This window comes from Prionailurus bengalensis, chromosome D2, assembly GCF_016509475.1.
Source record: "Prionailurus bengalensis isolate Pbe53 chromosome D2, Fcat_Pben_1.1_paternal_pri, whole genome shotgun sequence".
Taxonomy (NCBI): domain Eukaryota; kingdom Metazoa; phylum Chordata; class Mammalia; order Carnivora; family Felidae; genus Prionailurus; species Prionailurus bengalensis.
In genome coordinates this window covers 54,765,501-54,790,490 of record NC_057351.1, presented here as the reverse complement: position 1 = coordinate 54,790,490, position 24,990 = coordinate 54,765,501, and the positions used below count along the sequence as shown (strand labels likewise).

The 24,990-nt window shown below is 41.3% G+C and overlaps 1 protein-coding gene across 3 annotated transcripts in view; it reads right to left on the bottom strand.

The window, feature by feature from the left end:
- ENTPD1 (ectonucleoside triphosphate diphosphohydrolase 1) overlaps positions 1 to 24,990 on the bottom strand; it is a 96,188-nt gene that overhangs the window by 23,493 nt on the left and 47,705 nt on the right. For all 3 annotated transcript variants that reach the window (XM_043597098.1, XM_043597100.1, XM_043597101.1), the window contains exon 3: positions 1,681 to 1,798. In XM_043597098.1, the coding sequence (XP_043453033.1) occupies positions 1,681 to 1,798 (118 nt within the window). The remainder of the gene's footprint in view (positions 1 to 1,680; positions 1,799 to 24,990) is intronic.

The following is a 24,990-nucleotide window of genomic DNA, read 5'->3' as shown; positions in this document are numbered from 1 at the left end:
GGAAAAGCCCTGCGCGTGTTAGGCCAGACACACATGGGATGAGTCTCAGAAGAAAGGTAGCTACTAAATTAAAAAAGCTACTAAATTAAAATTTTTAAAGCTTTTTAAAAAATGGAAGGCAGTGAATTAACTAGAAGTCAATAAAATGAGGGATTTGGGCTTTAAGAAATGCTTAAAGTACCATCTCAAAATGGACGAGGCCAACATCTGAGGACATCAAGCTACTGGGTAAAATGACTTGCTCTCTTGAAAACATCTCCTCTCTACCACTTTCTTGGAAAACTTTGAAAATTGGGGGACCCCACAGGCCATCAAAGTAAAAGTCAATCTTCTTGGAGCTAGATTACCTAAGAATATACAATGGGCCCCCGACTCAAAAGGCCAAGAGAGATTAAGGTAAAAGAGCATGGTGCAGTGTGGTAACATTCAGTGCATGTTGGGGTATTGGGTGCATGGAGTGGAAGGAGCTGAATGGACAACTCTAACCTGTTCTGTGACCTTAGGAGAAAACTAACTAGGAACAAAAGTCAGTATGTAATGCGGTGATTCAAAGTAGCAGCGAGCCTGGAGTGCAGTTAAGAGACCTAGATTCTTGTCCTGGTTCTGTTGCTACCAATAAGTCACTAGTCTTCCAGGTTTTTGCTTCCTTCTCTGAGAACAAGATTGAAATGACCCACGAGGTCCTTTTCCAGGCCTAGGAGTCTATGATTTTGGCCTTCCGTGCCTATGTGAAAACTAAAGGCTTTTGAAAATTTCTTCCAAGCTGTAGCTTAGGGGACCAAGATTAAGAGTAACAATTCTTTGGACCAACAGCATCAACATCACCTGGGAACCTGTTAGAAATGCAAATTCTGGGGCCTGTCCCAGACCTACTACCTACTAACTCTGGGGGTGGAACCCAGCATCGGTGTTTTAACAAACCCTCCAGGGGGTTCTGCTAAAGATTCAAATTTGAGAACCACTGGAGAAGTCGTGGGTTCAAAGTTGAGCAGATCTCCATTTGAACCCCAGTTCCATCAATTACTAGCTCAAAGCAACCTTAACAAGTGGCATAACCCCTCTTAAGCTCAATGCCCTCATTTTTATTTTATTTTATTTTATTTTATTTTATTTTATTTTATTTTATTTTTTAAAGTTTATTTATTTTGAGAAAGAGATAGCATGAGTGAGGGAGGGGCAGAGAGGGAGACAGAGAATTCCAAGCAGGCTCCGTGCTATCAGTGCAGAGCCCTACACAAGGCTTGAACTCATGAACCATGAGATCATGACCTGAGCCAAAACTAAGAGTTGGGCACTTAACCAACTGAGCCACCCGGGCACCTGATCCTCATTTTTAAACCATGGGACTAATATTCCATATGTCAAAGGGAGACCGTGAAGATGAAATAATGCATCTACAGCACTTGGTGCATGGCACACAGAAGTGTCCAGGTGATGGGAGCTACCATATTACTCAAGGGTTTTAAAGTTTGTTTCTTCCTCAAGGGCTCCATCATTAAGGACTGATTTCAATATTATTTTTATAATGACAATAAAATAGCAACAACAGCAGCTCCACTATGTTCTTTTACCCAACTTCCTTTTTCTCATGTGTTCCACTTGTCACACATGTTCTCATGTATGTTCTCCTCATGTTCTCATGCCCCACTGTCTCCCGTCCCCCCTTCTCCTTCATCTTACCTTTCAGCTTGCACTCTTCGATCTGGTGCACCACCCCTGTGTCATTCTCCTTTTCCGCTGGCCACTTATAGATGTACAAACTCGTGTGAGAAGAGCCTGCATCCAGCACAATCCCATACTGAGAGTAAAACATATCAAGAATTTATCAGCATTACAATATTCTTCTCCATACTCAGCTTTCAACAGAAAGGAGACAAAGATAGGAGTTTTCAAAAACGAAGAGAAGGATTTTAATTCAAGACAGACATGGGGGTGGAGGGGGTATGCCTGGTGTCGCCCTGATCACAAGACCTACCAGGATACCAGTCCCTCTAGAACAGTGGCTCTTAATGCTGGTTGCACATTAGAAATATCCAGGCCTTACCCAGGATGGGGCCTGAGACTCAGTATGAATTAGAAGCTTCTCAGGTGATTCTAATGGCCAGCCAGGAATCAGAACCATATGCTGAAGCAGCTAAGACAATATGGATGGAACAGACAGCCATGAAACCAGCAGTGCCCAAACTTATGTACACACTGGAATCATGTCAGAATCACCTAGAGAGCCTCAGAGGCTACTGATGCCCGTGTTCCATCCCCAGATATGTGGTTTAATTGGTCTGGTATGTGGCCTGGGCTTTGGAAGAGACACATGGAAAATACTAAGCGTGTTTGCTTTTTAATTATGAATATAACTATATATTGTATTCAATAAAACTTTTAAAATATGTATTTTCATGTTTTGGGCTTTTGCATCTAGGGGGTATGAAAGCAAGAATAAAGGAAGAAAGATGATGGGAAGACAGGGGGAGAAGTCAGTATGAGAAAGAACTAGATGGTCAGAGGAGAAAGGGGGAAAGAACAAAGTCCTCACATTACATTTCATGAGTACGTTAAATGTACCAGGGAGATGTGCTGTCAAAACTGTGCTGTAGTGTAGGTACTCTTTTTATCCATGCTATAGCGGTAAGAAACTAAAGTACAAAGAGGTTAAGTAATTTAGTCAAGATACAGAGCCAATAGGTGACAGAGCCTGGATTTGGATCACAGTCACACCCAAGACCTCATGCTGTATATACAGACAAACACAGGAGCAAGGGCAGAACAACAGCTCTCAAACTGATCCCCTATTAAAGGCTTTTAACAAGGGGTAACTACAGCCAAGTGCACAGATTTTAGGTGTGCATCCCAATGAATTTTTGCATATGTGCACATCCATATACACCACCACCAATATCGAGATTCAGAACATTTTCTACTCCTGAGAAGGCTTCCTAGTGCCCCTTTCAGTCAGTTTCTCCTGAGGGTAACCTTTGTCTTGATTTCTATCACCACAGGTGAGTTTTGCTTATTTCTGAGCTGCGGTAAAGAGACTCACACTGTGTGTCTCCTTTATGGGTAGCTTCTTTTCCTCTATACTGTCTCTCAGATGCTTCCAGACTGTGTGCAGCAATAGTTCATCCTTTTTGTTGCTGTGGAATATTTCATTTTTTACTGCATGCACTATATTTTTATCCATTCTATTTTTGGTGGACATTTGAGTTGTTTCCAGTTTGGGACTACTGGGCATATAACCGCCAGGAACATTCTTGCACATGTCATTTTGTGGATATAAGCTCTCATTTCATTTGGATATCGACCTAGGAGTAGACTGCCGAATGCCTTTTTTAATTTATTTTTTTAACATTTCTTTATTATTGAGACAGAGACACAGAGCATGAGCAGGGGAGGGGCAGAGAGAGGGGGAGACACAGAATCCGAAGCAGGCTCCAGGCTCTGAGCTGTCAGCACAGAGCCCGATGCAGGGCTCAAGCGCACGAACTGTGAGATCATGACCTGAGCCGAAGTCGGACGCTTAACTGACTGAGCCACCCAGGCAGCCCCCGAGTGCCCTTTTTGATCATCTCCTCTTCATCTTTGGTTACATCCCTAAGTTAAATCAGGAAAAATGCCATGATTGAATAACAATGTCTGCCATGATTTTGTGAGGAGAGCATGAAAGCACATGTACTTCTATTTATCAGCCCTATACTAGAGAGAAACATGAAGGAAAGCAAACAGGGAAGCAGAAGGAAGAGAAAAAGAGGAAGCATTTCTAAAATGTGAGCCAATCACTCTCATCACACTTTGCTACTGTGGACCTCCAAGTGTGGTCTGCCTCTTGATAATGCTCAGCTCAGCAGCTGTTTTATATATATCCTCTCACACTGTCTTATTACTTGGTAAGAACCTAAGAACTTCCAGGGAGAAAAGAAGACAAGAATGAGGATTCAAGAGACCTCCCTGGACCACTGGGAAGAGCTACAAGTGGACTCTGCTGAGGTGTCAAGCTTTATTCTGTTTTTCCAGATTAGGGAATATCAGTGTGCAGCAGTGGGAGGATCCTTGACCCTCCATAACCTCCACAGTGTTCTCAGCTTAGTTACACACAGCAGGACTCCCTGTGGCAATGAGCATTATGCCCTTAAAAAGAAAAATGCCTGTATGCTTGGCAAGAAAGCAAGCTGGACAGACTCCTCTGCAAGCAGGCTTGCAGTGAGAGGAAACCACGAATTGACTTAGGTATTGGCCACTGCTGGCAGAGAGGGGAATGCCTGGGGTCTGGGGCCTTTGGAACCATGGGAAGCCTCCTAGAGTGGAGAAAGAGTCTCAGAGGTTGCACAGCAGAAAATTCTGTTGTTCCCTAGCAGGGTCCGTGAATCCTTCCCGCCAGAAAATGTTCCAACCACAGCAGCAGATGATAAAATCTATCAAGGCAGCAGCAGCAAGCAGCCTCTATCTGGAATCAGGACATTCTATTCTTTGTTGACATGAAGGTCACTCTTCCAGTAAAGCAAAGGAATCAGCCTTACTTCTATCAGCCTGCTTCTCAAAAGCCTTACACAGGGAGGTGGCTAAGAAACGATTGTTTTCACTACATTTCACTTGTCAAGTGTTTGAGAAAGTGGAGTGTATACTGTAACACAGGCATTGAGGACATTTCACCTTGTGTATACAGCAGACTGGAATGCTAATCTGTTGAACGGTGCCAAATATTTTTTGTCTTCGGAAGTGGTTTGCAGAGTAAAGAATTGGCATCGCTTGCTGCTTGAGGGACAGATAAAGCTTGATTGTATGAACATTCTGTTTGAACATTTTGGAAGTCTGCCTTTCATTGTTACAAAACTGTCAGCATTTTTACACATTCCCATCTTAGAGCTAGAAGTTCATTCCATCTAATCTTTGTATTTGATAGATGAGAAACTATGTCCGGTACAATTTGACAACTTGCCTAACAAGTCCAGATAGTGAAGGCCTTAGGAGACCCATGTGGGGCCCAGGTGGCCACCGCCTTTTGTTTCTTTTTCATAGCAGCATTTCCAGTGCATGTTCCAGCGAGCACAAAGCCTGCAAGGATCCAAGCAAATAAACCTTCCCAGAAATCTGGGGAAAGCTGAATGTGCTCTCTCTCTTCCTCTCTCCTGGGTTCATAAAACCCACTAGGTAGTGAATGCTTCACAGAAGTCTGGTGGTGGAGAAATTTGCCTAACTTTGTTTGAGCCAGCATTCCCTAGACTCCATGACAACAGAATTCTGTTTAAAATAAAAATCTCCACCCAACAGAAATGCTTTGACAAATGCTTTGTCTTGTGCCATCCTATCACTCTTACCCAGTGCTTCTGTAGCTCATATTTAAAACACTTCTAAAAGCCCCTGTGAGTCTGTTGTTCACATTAAAGAAACATCAAAGATTTGTGTGATGATGAAGAGATACGATATTCCCCTAGTATTATTTCAATATTACTTTCTATTTTAAATATTTATTAAATAGCATCTAGGAAATGAAGGGGAGAGGTGTAAAAAGATACTTAAGATCCTACCAACTAGACATCACCGTCATTTTGATTTATCTCCTTCCAGTCTTTCCTAAATGCATAAATTTTTATATAGCTGAAATCTTACTGTTGTATACAATTTTATCTTAGGCTAGTTTTTGATCATGTCCACGATTTAAAAATCATAACCAATCTTCCTAAGCTATGTTGAGTGAACGGAAGCAGTGCTCTAGAAAAAGGAACAATACTGGGGCGCCTGGGTGGCTCAGTCGGTTGAGTGTCTGACTTCGGCTCAGGTCATGATCTCGCGGTCCGTGAGTTCGAGCCCCGCGTCAGGCTCTGTGCTGACCGCTCAGAGCCTGGAGCCTGTTTCAGATTCTGTGTCTCCCTCTCTCTCTGACCCTCCCCCGTTCATGCTCTGTCTCTCTCTGTCTCAAAAATAAATAAACGTTAAAAAAAATTAAAAAAAAGAAAAAGAAAAAGAAAGAGAAAGGAACAATAAAAATGACCTTGCTTGGTTCATGGAGAGGCCAATGTAGGGCATTTGGTGAAGACCTGGAGGTACAGGTGACAACAGACCCTGAGCCCACCGAGAGGGGTCATGTGGAGGTGGGCCAAAACTCTCCTTAAGATGGAAGTAATTCTACCTGCACAAATGTCACAAGTCCAAGAGTCTGAGTAAATGTCCCTAGATGTGGGGTAAACAGAAAACTGGAGCATCAGATGATCTACTTCTATTCCTGACTCTGCAGAAGTGAGATATGCAACTTCAGTCTTCTCATTCAGAAGCACCTGCCATGACACTGACCAGCCCTCAATTCCCTGGAGGACAGGTAGCTTCTGTTCCACAGCCTTGGCCCAGAATGCCCTTCACCTGAGATGCCAGCCTTCTCTGACCTTCTCAGATTTGACTCTACCCTCCTAATCCATGGCTCAGAGTACCTGTACTTTTGCTCTAAAGACAGCACTTACCATGACGTGTACTACATGTCTGTGTGGCTATTTGCTTCATGTCTGTCTTCCCCATAAGGATGTGGTACATTGTTCAGGCAGCTCTATTTTGCTTACCATGGTATAGCCAGCATCCACCACAGTATACACTACCACGTGTTAGGCACAAAGAAGGAATCAACAGACAATTGTTGTATCGAATGAATGAATGAGGGGGGTTAGAATTATATGGTTCCTGCACTCCTTCCAGTCTCAAAAGAAGTTAATATTCACAGCCCAATATAAAGTAGTGCCATCGGGGTTGAGTTCCACCACCACTACCACCACCACCCAAAAAAAACCCGTAAGCCAGGTAACATGGGCAGCCATGGGATAATTAACTTCTCTTGGTCATTTCAAACATACTGGTTCTTTAGAATCTTTCTTAAAAGTCTCTGTAGCTTTAGTTGTACTTTTAGCAGCCTCCTCAGTCTGTTTCAGTGAGTCCTTTTGAATAAACAAAACTAATCCTTTTGAACTTGACTCTATAAACAAATCAGGTCTCCATTAGCTACAGCAATGCCGGCAGGGCCTATAAACAATTGGAGACCATTTTCTGCCTTTTTTTCCCCTTTAATTGGAATTACTAGACCTTCAATACAAACCACAGTTTTATTGCTTTTGTTTGTTTAATTGTGGTAAAATACACCGAACATAAACTTAACCATTTTAAGTGTACGTTCAATGTACAGTTCAGTGGCATTAAGTACATTCACACTTTGGTGCAAACACCACCACCATCCATCACCAGGGATTGTTTTTTAAACAAGACAACATTAAAATCCAGTGGAGTACAAATAATATAGACATTTTCCGGGAGTATTTGAGATTGACAATTGGAGCAAATCCTTCCAAATTCTCCATAAAAAGATACAATCGCACAATCACAAATGCTTAATGAAAAAGACCACTTTAATTCCCTGTGAAAAAGCAGATATACTGGGACAGGCTCAGCAACCTTAACAGATTAGCAGCTAACGGCCTTCCCTAGAACTCATCTCCCTCAAAGTAGTGTGGACAGCTGGTCTCCACGAGGGCTTCTGATGTGCTAGATACTCTGATAAGTGAGCCACTGGTATTATTCCTTATAATCCTCACAACCACTTCCATTTTAATATGAGGAAACTGAGGCACAGAGAGAGAATCCTACTTGCCCAAGTCTCATAGCAGAAAGTAGCAGATCTGAGACTGAAATCAAAACCATCTGGTCCCTGAGCCAGCAGGCTTTCCACAGAAGTGGCAGCTGTTAATGAAGGCATGTGGTTTGGTACTGGGTCAGTCTGGTGCCTTTGAGAGAACCCTGTGGGGATCTGTGTGTGCCAGAATGTAGAATGTTTGTGCTATAAGGAATATCTGGTAACTCGCTAAATGCCAGTGTTCACTAATGAGCAGGAAATTAAGGAAGTGATGAACTGAGCAGATCTGAAAAGCTACCTCCCCATCCAGGTCCACTAGGATAAAGGCACTTTCCCAGGGGGCACGTAGTTCACTAAGGCCTATTTTTTGAAAGCCATCATTGCATATCTATGGGACAGTTGGTTCCCAGACTTTAAGGGCATGGGAATGTCCCAGAATGCATATTCAACAGGTAGGTTTTTCAAACCCTGCAACCTGAAGGTTCAAACTGAGTTGGGGCTGGGGGGACAGGGGTGGAATAGGGAACCCTGGTCTCCAGGGGATTTGGAGACAGAGGCCTGCCTCCCATGTTGACAAATCTTGCCATCAATCTGGTCCTTCACATGCTCTTTACATCCAAGTAGGAGGCAGTTTAACCTGCGTAACTCTATTCACTGAGCCAGCAAACTTCTATGAGGCAACCAAGTCAGATGCTGTGCTGGTTATAATTTAACATGGATTTTGTGATTATTTGATTAATGATTATCTCTTCCACTAGACTATAAGCTCCATGAAAGTAAGGACTTTGCCAGTCTTGCTCATTGGCATAAACCCAGGACCTAAAATAAGAGTAGATGGTCTGTTTTGTATCTTAAAATCCTCATATATGGACAAAACATAAAAAACTCTTAAATATGCAAAACAAACAGAGGGTTGCTGGAAGGGTTGTGGGAGGGGGGATGGGCTAAATGGGTAAGGGGCATTAAGGAATCTACTCCTGAAATCATTATTGCACTATATGCTAACTAACTTGGATGTAAATTTAAAAATAAATTAAAAATAAATAAAAATGTTTAAAAAAGAGTAGATGGTCAATGACTATTTGTTAAGTGAATAAGTTGAGTAATGAATAAAATGCATGCAATGACATATGAAATCCAGGCCCTGTCCTCAACATGATTACCACCTCAGTAGCTGGGCAAGTAAACAACACATCAGTACAAGAAGGAGTTCTTGTGTTTTTCTAGATGTGGCGTGGGCATGAGGCCACTACTTCTCCAGTAAGGCAGAATCCAAACTGGGTCAGGTAGGAAGATGACAGGACTGCATCAGCAGAATGGGAGGGTTGACCTGGGCTGGGTTAGACAAGGGTGGGGTAGATGGGAAGAAGCAGGGATAAAATGGCAATTTGTCACCAGGCAGACAGGCCGCAAAGATGATAATATATGATCTATCAATCCTGAGTGTCCACAGTGGGCCAGGACTCCTGCTCAGCACTTCACGTTTGCATTTATTTATCCCAATTAGTTCTTGCGGTAACCCATGAGATACTGAGCCTTGTGCAAGAGAACCTCAAAGGCCCTCATTTTGTTTATCTATAAGATGAGGATAATCTTTCATTCCTTAGAGCAGTCCTGGAAGAAAAAATGGAAATGATTTATAAACTGCAAGCACTATATTAGAATGATAGAATTCCTCAGGACTTGGTCCTTGCCCTCTTCTTGCTTTTTACCCCTTTCCTATAATTTCATATACTTCTAGGACTTCACTACATCAATGACATAAGAACCATATCTTTAGTCTAGACCCATACTGTTCAATAAGGCAGCCCTTGAAATAGCCCTTGTGGCTATTGAGCCCTTGAAATGTTGACTACAGGTGACCCTTGAACAACACAGATTTGAACTATGCAGGTCCATTTATACATGGATTCTTTTCAGTAAATACAGTACAATACTGTAAATGTATTTTCCCTTATTATGATTTTCTTTTTTAAATTTATTTATTTAAATTCAAGTTAGTTAACATACAGTGCAGTCTTGGTTTCAGGAATAGAACCCAGTGATTCATCACTTATATATAATACCCAGTGCTCATCCCAACAAGTGCCCTCCTTAATGTCCATCACCCATTTAGCCCATCCCCTGACCTAATTACCCCTCCAGCAACCCTCAGTTTGCTCTCTGTATTTAAGAGTCTCTTGTGGTTTGCTTCCCTCTCTGTTTTTATCTTATTTTTCTTTTCTTATGATTTGCTTCTTTCTTCTTTCTTTTCTTTCTTTCTTTCTTTCTTTCTTTCCTTCTTTCTTTCTTTTTGAGAGAGAGATAGAGAGCACAAGTGAGGGAGGGGCAGAGAGAGAGAGAGGAGACAGAGAAGCAGGGATTGTGCTCACCCAAGTGGGGACTTGAATCCACAAACTGTGAGATCATGACTTGAGCTGAAGTCAGATGCTTAACAACTGAACCACCACCGAGGTGCCCTCTTCTTATTTTCATAACATTTTCTTTTCTCAAGCTGACTTTATTGTATGAATACGGTATATAATACATACAACATACAAAATATGTGTGAATCATATTTTATGTTTATGTTATTGGTAAGGCTTCTGGTCAAGAGTAGGCAATTAAGTTTTTGGGGAATCAAAACTTATACATGGATTTTTGACTGTGTGGCAGGGAATGGTACTCCTAACCACCCATGTTGTTCAAGGGCCAACCATAGTCTGTATTAACATGTGACTTAAGTTAAAAATTGCATTGGATTTTGAAAATAGCATGAAAAAAGGAATGGGAAATGTTTCATTAATAATTATTTTGATGGAATGTTGAAATAATATTTTGGATATAATGAATTGCACTACATTAAAATTTAATTAATGCATTTAATTACATCGTTATTAAAATTAATTTCACCTCTTTCTACTTTTTAAAAGTGCTGGGGCGCCTGGGTGGCGCAGTCGGTTAAGCGTCCGACTTCAGCCAGGTCACGATCTCGCGGTCCGTGAGTTCGAGCCCCGCGTCGGGCTCTGGGCTGATGGCTCAGAGCCTGGAGCCTGTTTCCGATTCTGTGTCTCCCTCTCTCTCTGCCCCTCCCCCGTTCATGCTCTGTCTCTCTCTGTCCCAAAAATAAATAAACGTTGAAAAAAAAATTAAAAAAAAATAAAAGTGCTGCTCCTAGAAAAATTAAAATGTGGCTTGCATTATACTTCTCATAACCAGTGTGGGTCTACACCTCTTCTATGAGGTCTAGATCTGATTATCCAACTGCTTTGACATTTCTCCTTGGATGTCCAAGACCTCAAAAACAAGAACATTTTTCTTCAGAAACTTAACTCAAAACCTTCTCCCCCTTCCAAATTACTGTAATAGCCTAGTCTCCTACATCTGCTCTTATCCTCCCACCCTCTACTTCATTGCAGCCAGAGTGATCTCTGCAAAACACAAATCTGGTGTTACTGTCCTTCCCATTGCTCTTAGGATTAAAACTAAAACCCTCAACCTGATTTGCAAGAAACAGACTGCACCACCTCTCTCACCATCTTTATCTGTGAGATTCTTGGACTTGCTTTCCTTTTGCCTGGAATACTCTCTATCCGTCTCTACCTCAGCTAACTTCCTCTTATTTATTTATTTATTGATTTGTTTATTTATTTATTTATTAAAGTAGACTCAAGCCCAGTGCAGAGCCCAATTTGGGGGATGAACTCACAACACTGAGATCAAGACCTGAGCCAAGATCAGGAGTTGAATGTTTAACCGGCTGAACTTCTCAGGTGCCCCTAAGTCAGCTAACTTTGAAAAGTAAGGTATGTTCATTCCTTTAAAAAAAAAAAAGGTTTTTTTTTTTAATGTTTATTCATTTTTGAGACAGAGACAGAGAGACAGAGAGACAGAGAGCGTGAGTGGGGGAGGGGCAAAGAGAGTGGGAGACACAGAATCTGAAGCAGGCTCCAGGCTCTGAGCTGTCAGCAGAGCCCGACACGGAGCTCAAACTCATGAACCTTGAGACCATGACCTAAGTTGGACACTTAACCGACTGAGCCATACAGGCACCCCTAACTCAGCTAACTTCTAATCATCCTTCAAACATTATTGTAAATGTGATTTCTTTCAAGGAAGACTGCCTGGCTTTCACTTGGTGGCATTCAGCACAACTATAATTAATAATTTGTGCCATCTATTAAATGTGTTTCCTTCCCCAGATAGTAAGCTCAATCATATCTATACTGGCTTCCCAATTGTGTAGCCCAGTGCCTAACACAGATACTTAATACATAATTGTTGATACATGAATCTGTGAACAAAGATCTGCTAAGTAAGGTATGGTCATAAAGAGATGATGTTATATATTTTTATTTTATTTTAATTCCAGTATAGTTACATACAATGTTATATTAGTTTCAGGTGTAGAATATAGTGATTCAACAATTCTACACATTACTCAGTGCTCATCATGATAAGTGTACTCTTAATCTCCTTACCTATTTCACTCATCTCCCCACCCAACCTGCCCTCTGGTAACGATCAGTTTGTTGTCTATAGTTGAGTCTGTTTTTTGGGTTGTCTCTTTTTTGTTTGTTTCTTAAATTCCACAGATAAGTGAAAACATATGGCATTTGTCTTTCCCTGACTCATTTCATTTAGCATTATACTCTCTATCTTTAGCACTATCCATGTTGTTGCAAATGGCAAGATTTAATTCTTTTTATGGATGAATAATATTCCATATGTATGATATATATACCATATATATGTGTGTGTTTTCCACAGTGCTTTCCACAGTGGATGTGCCAGTTTGCATTCCCACCAATAGTGCACAATGGTTCCCTTTTCCCACATCCTCACCAACACTTGTTGTTCTTTGTGTTTTTGAGTCTAGGCATTCTAACAGGTGTGAGGTGATTATCTCGTGGTTTTGATTGACACATCCCCGATGATAAGTGATGTTGAGCATCTTTTCATGTGTCTGTTGGCCATCTGTATGTCTTCTTTAGAGAAATGTCTGTACACGTCTTCTGTCCATTTTTAATCGGATTATCTGGTTTTTTGGTGTTGAGCTGTATAAGTTTTTTATATATTTTGAATAGTAACACTTTACTAGATATGTCATTTGAAAATATCATCTCCCACCCAGTAGGCTGTCTTTTTTTAGTTTTGTTGATTGTTTCCTTTGCTGTGCAGTTTTTATTTTGAAGAAATCCCAATAGATTATTTTTGCTTTTGTTTCCCTTGCTTCAGAAGACATATCAAGAAAAATGTTGCTACAGCTGATGTGAAAGAAATTACTGCTTGTGTTCTCTTCTAGTATTTTTATGGTTTCATGTCTCACATTTAGGTCCTTAATCAATTTTGAGTTTCTTTTTTGTAGTCCAGTTTCATTCTTTTGCATGTATGTGTCCAGTATTCCCAACACCATTTGTTGAAGAAACTTCTTCCCATTGCACATTCTTGCCACCTTTGTCAAAGATTAATTTACCATATAATTATGGGTTTGTTTCTGGGCTCTTGATTCTGTTCTAATGATCTGTGTGTCTATTTTTGTGCCAGTACCACACCATTTTCAAGAGTACAGCTTTGTAGTATATTTTGAAATCTGGGATTCTGATATCTCTGGTTTTGTTCTTCTTTTTCAAGATTGCTTTGGTTATTCAGGGTCTTTGTGGTTACATACACATTTTTGGATTGTTTGTTCTTGTTCCGTGAAAATACTATTAGTATTTTGATAGGGATTGCATTAAATCTGTAGATTGCTTTGGGTAGTATGGACATTTCAACAATATTGGTTCTCTCAATCCATGAGCATGGAATATCTTTCATTTGCTTGTGTTATCTTCAATTTCTTTCATCAGTGTTTGATAGTTCTCAGAGTACAAGACTTTCACTTCCCTGGTTAAGTTTATTCCTAGGCATTTTATTTTTTTGGTGCAACTGTAAAGGGATATTTTTCTTACATTCTCTTTCTGCTACTTCTTATTATTGTATAGATATGCAATGGATTTCTGTATATTGATTTTGTATCCTCTGACCTTACTGAATTCATTTATCAGTTTTAGTAGTTTTTTGGTGGAGTCTTTAGGGTTTTCTATATATAGTATCATGTCATCTGCAAATAGTGAAAGTTTTCCTTCTTCCTTACCAATCTGGATACCATTTTGTTTCTTTTTCTTGTCCGATTGCTGTGGCTAGGACTTCTAGTACCATGTTGAATAAAATGGTGAGTGGACATCCTTGTCTTATTCCTGACATTAGGGGGAAAGCTTTTCACTATTGAGCTGTTAGCTGTGGGGTTTTTTTTAAAGATATTATTTTTAGGTAATCTCTACACCCATAGTGGAGCTTGAACTCACAACCCCAAGATCAAGAGTAACATGCTCTACTGACTGAGTCAGCCAGGCATCCCAGCTGTGGGTTTTTTATATACAGTCTTTACTATGTTTATGCATGTTCCCTCTAAACATACTTTGTTGAGGGTTTTTGTCATGGATGGATATTATACTTTGTTGCATTCTTTTTCTGCATCTATTGAGATGATAATATGGTTTTTATCCTTTCTCTTGCAGATGTGATATATCATGCTGATTGATTTGTGGATATTAAACTACCTTAAAGCCCAGGAATAAATCCCACTTGATTGTAGTGAATGACTTAATGTATTGTTGGATTTGGTTTGCTAATATTTTATTGAGGATTTTTGCATCTATGTTCATCAGAGAAATTAGCCTGTAGTTGTCTTTTTTTGTAGTGTCTTTATCTGGTTTTGGTATCAGGGTAATGATGGCCTCATAGAATGAATTTGGAAGCTTTCCTTCCTCTTCTATTTTTGGGAATAGTTTGAGAAAAATAGGTATTAGCTCTTTAAATGTTTGGTAGAGGGGCATCTGGCTGGCTCAGTTGGTAGAGCATGTGACTCTTGATTTTGGGATTGTAAATTCGAGCCCCATGTTGGGTGTAGAGATTATTTAATAAAATCTTTAAAATACACACACACATTGGGGCGCCTGGGTGGTGCAGTCGGTTAAGCGTCCGACTTCAGCCAGGTCACGATCTCACGGTCTGTGAGTTCGAGCCCCGCATCAGGCTCTGGGCTGATGGCTCAGAGCCTGGAGCCTATTTCCGATTCTGTGTCTCCCTCTCTCTCTGCCCCTCCCCTGCTCATGCTCTGTCTCTCTCTGTCCCAAAAATAAATAAAAGTTGAAAAAAAATTTTTAAAAATAAAAAATAAATAAATAAAATACACACACACATACCTACATACATAGATGTTTAGTAGAATTCATGTCTTAAGCCGTCTGGTCCTGGATTTGTGTTTGTTGGGAGTTTTTTGATTACTATTTCAATTTCTTTGTTGGTAATAGGTCTACTCAAATTTTCTATTTATTCCTGATTCAAATTTGGGAGGCTATGTTTCTAGGAATTTGTCCATTTCTTCTAGGTTGCCCAGTTTGTTGTCATATAATTTTTCATAATATTCTCTTATAATCCTTTATATTTCTGTGGTATTGGTATTTCTCTTCTTTCATTTTTTGATTTTGTTTATTTGAGTCATCTCTCTCTCTCTCTCTCTCTCTCTCTCTCTCTCTCTTTGATGAGCCTGGATAAAGATTTATCAAGTTGGTTGATCTTTTTAAAGAACCAGCTCTGGAGTTGCAGCAAGATGGCGGCTTAGGAGGACGCTGGGCTCACCGCACGTCCTGCTGATCACTTAGATTCCATCTACACCTGCCTAAATAACCCAGAAAACCGCCAGAGGATTAGCAGAACAGAGTCGCCGGAGCCAAACGCAGACGAGAGGCCCACGGAAGAGGGTAGGAAGGGCGGCGAGGCGGTGCACGCTCCACGGACTGGCGGGAGGGAGCCGGGGCGGAGGGGCGGCTCGCCGACCAAGCAGAGCCCCCAAGTCGGGCTTGCAAAAGCGGAGGGGCCGGGCGGACTGTGTTCCGACAGCAAGCGCGACTTAGCGTCTGGGAGGTCAGAAATTAACAGCTCTGCTCGGAAAGCGGGAAGGCTGGAGGACAAAGGGAGGGAGAGCTGCTGAGCCCCCTGACAACAGAGCTCAGTTTGGTGGGGAACAAAGGCGCTCGCCAGCGCCATTTCCCCCGCCCATTCCCCAGCCGAAATCCCAAAGGGAACCGGTTCCTGCCAGGGAACTTGCTCGCTCCGCGCAAACACCCAACTCTGCGCTTCTGCGGAGCCAAACCTCCGGCAGCGGATCTGACTCCCTCCCGCTGCCACAGGGCCCCTCCTGAAGTGGATCACCTAAGGAGAAGCGATCTAAGCCTGCCCCTCCTGCCCCCGAGCACCTTGCCTACCCACCCCAGCTAATACGCCAGATCCCCAGCATCACAAGCCTGGCAGGGTGCAAGTAGCCCAGACGAGCCACACCACCCCACAGTGAATCCCGCCCCTAGGAGAGGGGAAGAGAAGGCACACACCAGTCTGACTGTGGCCCCAGCGGTGGGCTGGGGGCAGACATCAGGTCTGACTGCGGCCCCGCCCACCAACTCCAGGTATACACCACAGCACAGGGGAAGTGCCCTGCAGGTCCTCACCACGCCAGGGACTATCCAAAATGACCAAGCGGAAGAACTCCCCTCAGAAGAATCTCCAGGAAATAACAACAGCTAATGAGCTGATCAAAAAGGATTTAAATAATATAACAGAAAGTGAATTTAGAATAATAGTCATAAAATTAATCGCTGGGCTTGAAAACAGTATACAGGACAGCAGAGAATCTCTTGCTACAGAGATCAAGGGACTAAGGAACAGTCACGAGGAGCTGAAAAACGCTTTAAACGAAATGCATAACAAAATGGAAACCACCACAGCTCGGCTTGAAGAGGCAGAGGAGAGAATAGGTGAACTAGAAGATAAAGTTATGGAAAAAGAGGAAGCTGAGAAAAAGAGAGAGAAAAAAATCCAGGAGTATGAGGGGAAAATTAGAGAATTAAGTGATACACTAAAAAGAAATAATATACGCATAATTGGTATCCCAGAGGAGGAAGAGAGAGGGAAAGGTGCTGAAGGGGTACTTGAAGAAATCATAGCTGAGAACTTCCCTGAACTGGGGAAGGAAAAAGGCATTGAAATCCAAGAGGCACAGAGAACTCCCTTCAGACGTAACTTGAATCGATCTTCTGCACGACATATCATAGTGAAACTGGCAAAATACAAGGATAAAGAGAAAATTCTGAAAGCAGCAAGGGGTAAACGTGCCCTCACATATAAAGGGAGACCTATAAGACTCGTGACTGATCTCTCTTTTGAAACTTGGCAGGCCAGAAAGAATTGGCAAGAGATTTTCAGGGTGCTAGACAGAAAAAATATGCAGCCAAGAATCCTTTATCCAGCAAGTCTGTCATTTAGAATAGAAGGAGAGATAAAGGTCTTCCCAAACAAACAAAAACTGAAGGAATTTGTCACCACTAAACCAGCCCTACAAGAGATCCTAAGGGGGACCCTGTGAGACAAAGTCCCAGAGACATCACTATAAGCATAAAACATACAGACATCACAATGACTCTAAACCCGTATCTTTCTATAATAACACTGAATGTAAATGGATTAAATGCGCCAACCAAAAGACATAGGGTATCAGAATGGATAAAAAAACAAGACCCATCTATTTGCTGTCTACAAGAGACTCATTTTAGACCTGAGGACACCTTTAGATTGAGAGTGAGGGGATGGAGAACTATTTATCATGCGACTGGAAGCCAAAAGAAAGCTGGAGTAGCCATACTTATATCAGACAAACTAGACTTTAAATTAAAGGCTGTAACAAGAGATGAAGAAGGACATTATATAATAGTTACAGGGTCTATCCATCAGGAAGAGCTAACAATTATAAATGTCTATGCACCGAATACCGGAGCCCCCAAATATATAAAACAATTACTCATAAACATAAGCAACCTTATTGATAAGAATGTGGTAATTGCAGGGGACTTTAATACACCACTTACAGAAATGGATAGATCATCTAGACACACGGTCAATAAAGAAACAAGGGCCCTGAATGAGACATTGGATGAGATGGACTTGACAGATATATTTAGAACTCTGCATCCCAAAGCAACAGAATATACTTTCTTCTCGAGTGCACATGGAACATTCTCCAAGATAGATCATATACTGGGTCACAAAACAGCCCTTCATAAGTTTACAAGAATTGAAATTATACCATGCTTACTTTCAGACCACAATGCCATGAAGCTTGAAATCAACCACAGGAAAAAGTCTGGAAAACCTCCAAAAGCATGGAGGTTAAAGAACACCCTACTAACGAATGAGTGGGTCAACCAGGCAATTAGAGAAGAAATTAAAAAATATATGGAAACAAACGAAAATGAAAATACAACAATCCAAACGCTTTGGGACGCAGCAAAGGCAGTCCTGAGAGGAAAATACATTGCAATCCAGGCCTATCTCAAGAAACAAGAAAAATCCCAAATACAAAATCTAACAGCACACCTAAAGGAACTAGAAGCAGAACAGCAAAGGCAGCCTAAGCCCAGCAGAAGAAGAGAAATAATAAAGATCAGAGCAGAAATAAACAATATAGAAACTAAAAAAACTGTAGAGCAGATCAACGAAACCAAGAGTTGGTTTTTTGAAAAAATAAACAAAATTGACAAACCTCTAGCCAGGCTTCTCAAAAAGAAAAGGGAGATGACCCAAATAGATAAAATCATGAATGAAAATGGAATGATTACAACCAATCCCTCAGAGATACAAACAATTATCAGGGAATACTATGAAAACTTATATGCCAACAAATTGGACAACCTGGAAGAAATGGACGAATTCCTGAACACCCACACGCTTCCAAAACTCAATCAGGAGGAAATAGAAAGCTTGAACAGACCCATAACCAGCGAAGAAATTGAATCGGTTATCAAAAATCTCCCAACAAATAAGAGTCCAGGACCAGATGGCTTCCCAGGGGAGTTCTACCAGACGTTTAAAGCAGACATAATACCTATCCTTCTCAAGCTATTCCAAGAAATAGAAAGGGAAGGAAAACTTCCAGACTCATTCTATGAAGCCAGTATTACTTTGATTCCTAAACCAGACAGAGACCCAGTAAAAAAAGAGAACTACAGGCCAATATCCCTGATGAATATGGATGCAAAAATTCTCAATAAGATACTAGCAAATCGAATTCAACGGCATATAAAAAGAATTATTCACCATGATCAAGTGGGATTCATTCCTGGGATGCAGGGCTGGTTCAACATTCGCAAATCAATCAACGTGATACATCACATTAACAAAAAAAGAGAGAAGAACCATATGATCCTGTCAATCGATGCAGAAAAGGCCTTCGACAAAATCCAGCACCCTTTCTTAATAAAAACCCTTGAGAAAGTCGGGATAGAAGGAACATACTTAAAGATCATAAAAGCCATTTATGAAAAGCCCACAGCTAACATCATCCTCAACGGGGAAAAACTGAAAGCTTTTTCCCTGAGATCAGGAACACGACAAGGATGCCCACTCTCACCGCTGCTGTTTAACATAGTGCTGGAAGTTCTAGCATCAGCAATCAGACAACAAAAGGAAATCAAAGGCATCAAAATTGGCAAAGATGAAGTCAAGCTTTCGCTTTTTGCAGATGACATGATATTATACATGGAAAATCCGATAGACTCCACCAAAAGTCTGCTAGAACTGATACAGGAATTCAGCAAAGTTGCAGGATACAAAATCAATGTACAGAAATCAGTTGCATTCTTATACACTAACAATGAAGCAACAGAAAGACAAATAAAGAAACTGATCCCATTCACAATTGCACCAAGAAGCATAAAATACCTAGGAATAAATCTAACCAAAGATGTAAAGGATCTGTATGCTGAAAACTATAGAAAGCTTCTGAAGGAAATTGAAGAAGATTTAAAGAAATGGAAAGACATTCCCTGCTCCTGGATTGGAAAAATAAATATTGTCAAAATGTCAATACTACCCAAAGCTATCTACACATTCAATGCAATCCCAATCAAAATTGCACCAGCATTCTTCTCGAAACTAGAACAAGCAATCCTAAAATTCATATGGAACCACAAAAGGCCCCGAATAGCCAAAGGAATTTTGAAGAAGAAGACCAAAGCAGGAGGCATCACAATCCCAGACTTTAGCCTCTACTACAAAGCTGTCATCATCAAGACAGCATGGTATTGGCACCAAAACAGACACATAGACCAATGGAATAGAATAGAAACCCCAGAACTAGACCCACAAATGTATGGCCAACTCATCTTTGACAAAGCAGGAAAGAACATCCAATGGAAAAAAGACAGCCTCTTTAACAAATGGTGCTGGGAGAACTGGACAGCAACATGCAGAAGGTTGAAACTAGACCACTTTCTCACACCATTCACAAAAATAAACTCCAAATGGATAAAGGACCTAAATGTGAGACAGGAAACCATCAAAACCTTAGAGGAGAAAGCAGGAAAAGACCTCTCTGACCTCAGCCGTAGCAATCTCTTACTCGACACATCCCCAAAGGCAAGGGAATTAAAAGCAAAAGTGAATTACTGGGACCTTATGAAGATAAAAAGCCTCTGCACAGCCAAGGAAACAACCAACAAAACTAAAAGACAACCAACGGAATGGGAAAAGATATTCGCAAATGACATATCGGACAAAGGGCTAGTATCCAAAATCTATAAAGAGCTCACCAAACTCCACACCCGAAAAACAAATAACCCAGTGAAGAAATGGGCAGAAAACATGAATAGACACTTCTCTAAAGAAGACATCCGGATGGCCAACAGGCACATGAAAAGATGTTCAGCGTCGCTCCTTATCAGGGAAATACAAATCAAAACCACACTCAGGTATCACCTCACGCCAGTCAGAGTGGCCAAAATGAACAAATCAGGAGACTATAGATGCTGGAGAGGATGTGGAGAAACGGGAACCCTCTTGCACTGTTGGTGGGAATGCAAATTGGTGCAGCCGCTCTGGAAAGCAGTGTGGAGGTTCCTCAGAAAATTAAAAATAGACCTACCCTATGACCCAGCAATAGCACTGCTAGGAATTTATCCAAGGGATACAGGAGCACTGATGCATAGGGCCACTTGTACCCCAATGTTCATAGCAGCACTCTCAACAATAGCCAAATTATGGAAAGAGCCTAAATGTCCATCAACTGATGAATGGATAAAGAAATTGTGGTTTATATACACAATGGAATATTACATGGCAATGAGAAAAAATGAAATATGGCCTTTTGTAGCAACGTGGATGGAACTGGAGAGTGTGATGCTAAGTGAAATAAGCCATACAGAGAAAGACAGATACCATATGGTCTCACTCTTATGTGGATCCTGAGAAACTTAACAGGAACCCATGGGGGAGGGGAAGGAAAAAAAAAAAAAAAGAGGTTAGAATGGGAGAGAGCCAAAGCATAAGAGACTGTTAAAAACTGAAAATAAACTGAGGGTTGATGGGGGGTGGGAGGGAGGAGAGGGTGGGTGATGGGTATTGAGGAGGGCACCTTTTGGGATGAGCACTGGGTGTTGTATGGAAACCAATTTGTCAATAAATTTCAGAGAAAAAAAAAAAAAAAAAAAAAAGAACCAGCTCTGGTTTCATTGATATGTTCTATTGTCATTTTTAGTTGCCACTGAGTTTATTTCTGCTCTAATCTTTAATATTTCCTTCCTCCTACTCGTTTGGGGTTTTGTTTCTTATTCTTCTAGCTCCTTTAGGTGTAAGATTAGGTTGTTTATTTAAGATTTTTCTTGTTTTTTGAGTTAGGCCTGTATTGGTATGAACTTCCCTCTTAGAACAACTTTGCTGCATCCCCCAAATTTTGAACAATTATGTTTTCATTTGCATTTGTCTCCATGATTTTATTTCCTCTTTGATTTCTTGGTTGACCCACTCATTGTTTAGTAGCATGGTATTTAACTTCCATATATCTGTGCTCTTTCCAGATTCTTGCTTGTGGTTGATTTCTAGTTTCAGAGTGTTGTAGTCCAAAAAGATCCATGGTATGACTTCAGTATTTTTTAATTTATTGAGACTTGCTTTGTAGCCTAATATGTGATCTATTCTGGAGAAAATTCTGTGTGCACTTGAAAAGAATGTGTATTCTGTGGGCACCTGGGTGGCTCAGTCAACTGAGTGTCTGACTTTGGCTCAGGTCATGATCTCGCTGTTCATGGGTTCCTGCTTCCTACTTTTCTTACTTCCGCCTATGATCTTTCCTTACCACTCAAAGAGATCCTCCTGGATCTGGATTTCTGTTTCCTTCCGTAGATTCAGGAGGTTTTCAGCTATTTCTTCAAATAAATTTTCTGCCCCCCTTTACACTCTCTTCTCCTTCTGGGAGCCCTATAATGCAAATGTTTTTATGCTTGATGGTGTTGCTGAGTTCCCTAAGTCTGTTTTTATTTTTTTCTCCCATTCAGCTTGATGGCTTCCCATTACTCCGCCCTCTAGGTCACTGATCCATTCTTCTGCTTCCTCTAGTCTACTATTTATTCCATCTAGTGTATTTTTTATTTCAATTTGAGTACTTCATCTCTGATTGGTTCTTTTTTTGTTTTCTATTTCTTTGTTAAGGATGTCACTCTTTTCTCAAGTCCAGTGGGTATCTTTATGACCATTAATTTAAATTCTCTGTCAGGCATATTACTTATCTCTGTTTGTTATCTCTTGCTGTGATTTTGTTCTGTTCTTTTCTTTGGGACAAATTCCTCTGTCTCCTCATTTTATCTAATTCTCTGCATTTTTTTCTTCTCTGTGTTAAGAAAGATAGCTACATCCCCTGTACTTGAAAGTAATGGCCTTATAAAGAAGAAGTCCTGTAGTGCCCTGGCATGCAGTGTTCCCTGTTCACCAGAACCTGGCACTTCAGGGGTGTCTCCTATGTGTGATGCATGTGCCCTGCTGTTGTGGCTGAGCCACTTTTTACTTCAGTCCAATTGTCTGCAATGGCTCTCTTTGCCTGTTGTGGGCAGGGTTTGGCCCCTGTGCTATTAGTGGGCCAGTCTGGGGTCACCTTTGGCTTGAGTTGAGTCAGACCAGGGGTTGGCCAGAGATGCATTAGCACAAACTGCAGGGTGTTTCTTGTGTTGTCTTCTGAGAGACTTTCATTGGTTGAAGGGGCCCACAGTCAGACCAGATATCTGCCCCAGCCCACTGCTAGGGCTGCAGGCAGACTGGTGTGTGTGGTTATCTTTTCTCCCTGGGGCAGGAGTCACTTTGGAGTGGTGCTGGGTCATCAGGGCTGCTTACACATTGCTGGGCTTGTTGCACCACTTTGGATGGGCTCTGGTCAAGGGCATATTGGACGGGGCAGGTACACAGAAGAATGTAGGGCTGGGGGGCTGGGGCACACAGTGTTAGCAAGGTTTGTGTAGGTCTGCTGTGGAAGGGGACCTGTAGCCACCAGAACCAAGGCTGGCTGGATTAGAGGGAGTAGATCCCAAGAAGCACTTGGGAGCAGGGTGGGTTGTGTTAGCAAGGTCTGTTGTGATAGACCTGGAGTGAGACACCTGCATGTCCTCAGGAGAACACAAGGGTGGGGGCAGGCTGTTAGCAAGTTAGCTAGTGTTGGAACAGTGCTGGTTCACAGGTGTCCATGTGTTTATGTTGGGAGGTGGGGGAGGGAGATGGCATCTACCAGCTTCTTTGTTCCTGGAGAAGTCTCTCAATGATCCCTACCCTTCCAAGCACATGCTCTGAGATTAGTAAACAAATCTCCCTCCTGCACACTCCAGGTGATTTTCAAACTGCTGCTTCTAGGTTGTATCTCCAGGGGCTGTTTGTTGTGCTATCTTTTTAAGGCTGGGGACTTAGTTTCCTCTCACCATCCCAGCTCTTCCAGAACTGAGCTCACTAATTTTCAAAGTTCCAGGTGTAGGCCCCTGCTTCACATGCAGGATCCCCGTGCCTGAGGTGCTTGGTGTGAGAGTCTTGTCCTCTCCCCTTTCCATGCCTGTATTGTTCTTCCCTCCCACAGACAGTCGCACAGTTCCATTTAGCTTCTAAACACAGCTCTGCCCTTCCTACCCTCTGCAATGTGGTCCCCTTCTCTACATTTAAAAAAAAAATTTTTTTAACATTTATTTATTTTTTGTGACAGAGAGAGACAGAGCATGAACAGGGGAGGAGCAGGGAGAGAGGGAGACACAGAATCTGAAATAGGCTCCAGGCTCTGAGCTGTCAGCACAGAGCCCGACACGGGGCTCGAACTCACGGACCGTAAGATCATGACCTGAGCCGAAGTCGAATGCTTAACCGACCAAGCCACCCAGGCGCCCCTACCCTTCTCTACATTTAACTGTGGAAAGTCTGTTCTGCCAGTCTTCAGATCACTTTCTTGGTTACTTACACTGATGTAGGTGTTATCTTGTTCCATGGAACAAGATGAGCTTAGGGTCCTCCTACTCCATCTTCCCCAGAAGTTTGATATTATACATTTTTCAAACAAATGTACCAGGTACAAATATCAAAATAAGTGTTATTCTTTAAATCATTTTTGAAAGGAAATAAACTGATTCCAACAAACTACTCAAAGCACTCAAGTAGCTCATGATATTTGGGATGATCCTGGTATTAGTTTACAAACCACCCAAGAAAAGAGTCTCGTTTATTGCTCCTTATTTTAGATTATATAATATTTAATCATATACCTTATTCATCAAACTTAGTTTTGAATGATTTAAGAGATATTATCAAAGAGTATGCTCCAAAGCAGCAATGTCCAATTAAATTTTCTGCAGCAATGGAAATGTTCTATGTCTGCACTGTCCAATTTAGTAGCCACCAGCCACATGAGGCTATTGAATACTTGGAATGTGGCTGGCACAATTAAAAGACAAAATCTTTTATTTTAATTAACTTAAGTTGAAATAGCTGTATAGGGCTAATGACTATCAAATTGGGTAGCATACATAGCTTAAAGCCATCACCAAAGACAAGTGCCTAAAATACTTTTGCCCTCAATATATGCCAGCAATCTTATTAAAATGAATGTATGACCTTAATAAATAGCTAACTTGCATATATAAATTGATCTTTGTGTTAAATAAACCAGTGATATTGCTATAAAGATTCATTTCATATGCCAGTGCCTACTCTTCAAATACTCATACTTTTTATTTAAAGACTTTGTTCCATTTTGTGGGTCCAGTACAACACAGAATCACAACAGAGTCAATGGTGACCACTGTGATTGCAGAAGTATTCTTTGGGAACACGGAGCTCAGGTCTGTCATGGATTTTGCCTCCTAGACAGTCCCCCTCTCCAATGATGCAATAATGAACATATAAAAAGGTCAAATCAAGAAGGCATGTACTTTTGGAGCTGGTAAACAAATAGCAGAACCAAGATGTCACGAGACTTCAACTGTGAGTGAAGTTTTGCCAAGAGAGCCGACATCACTCAACAT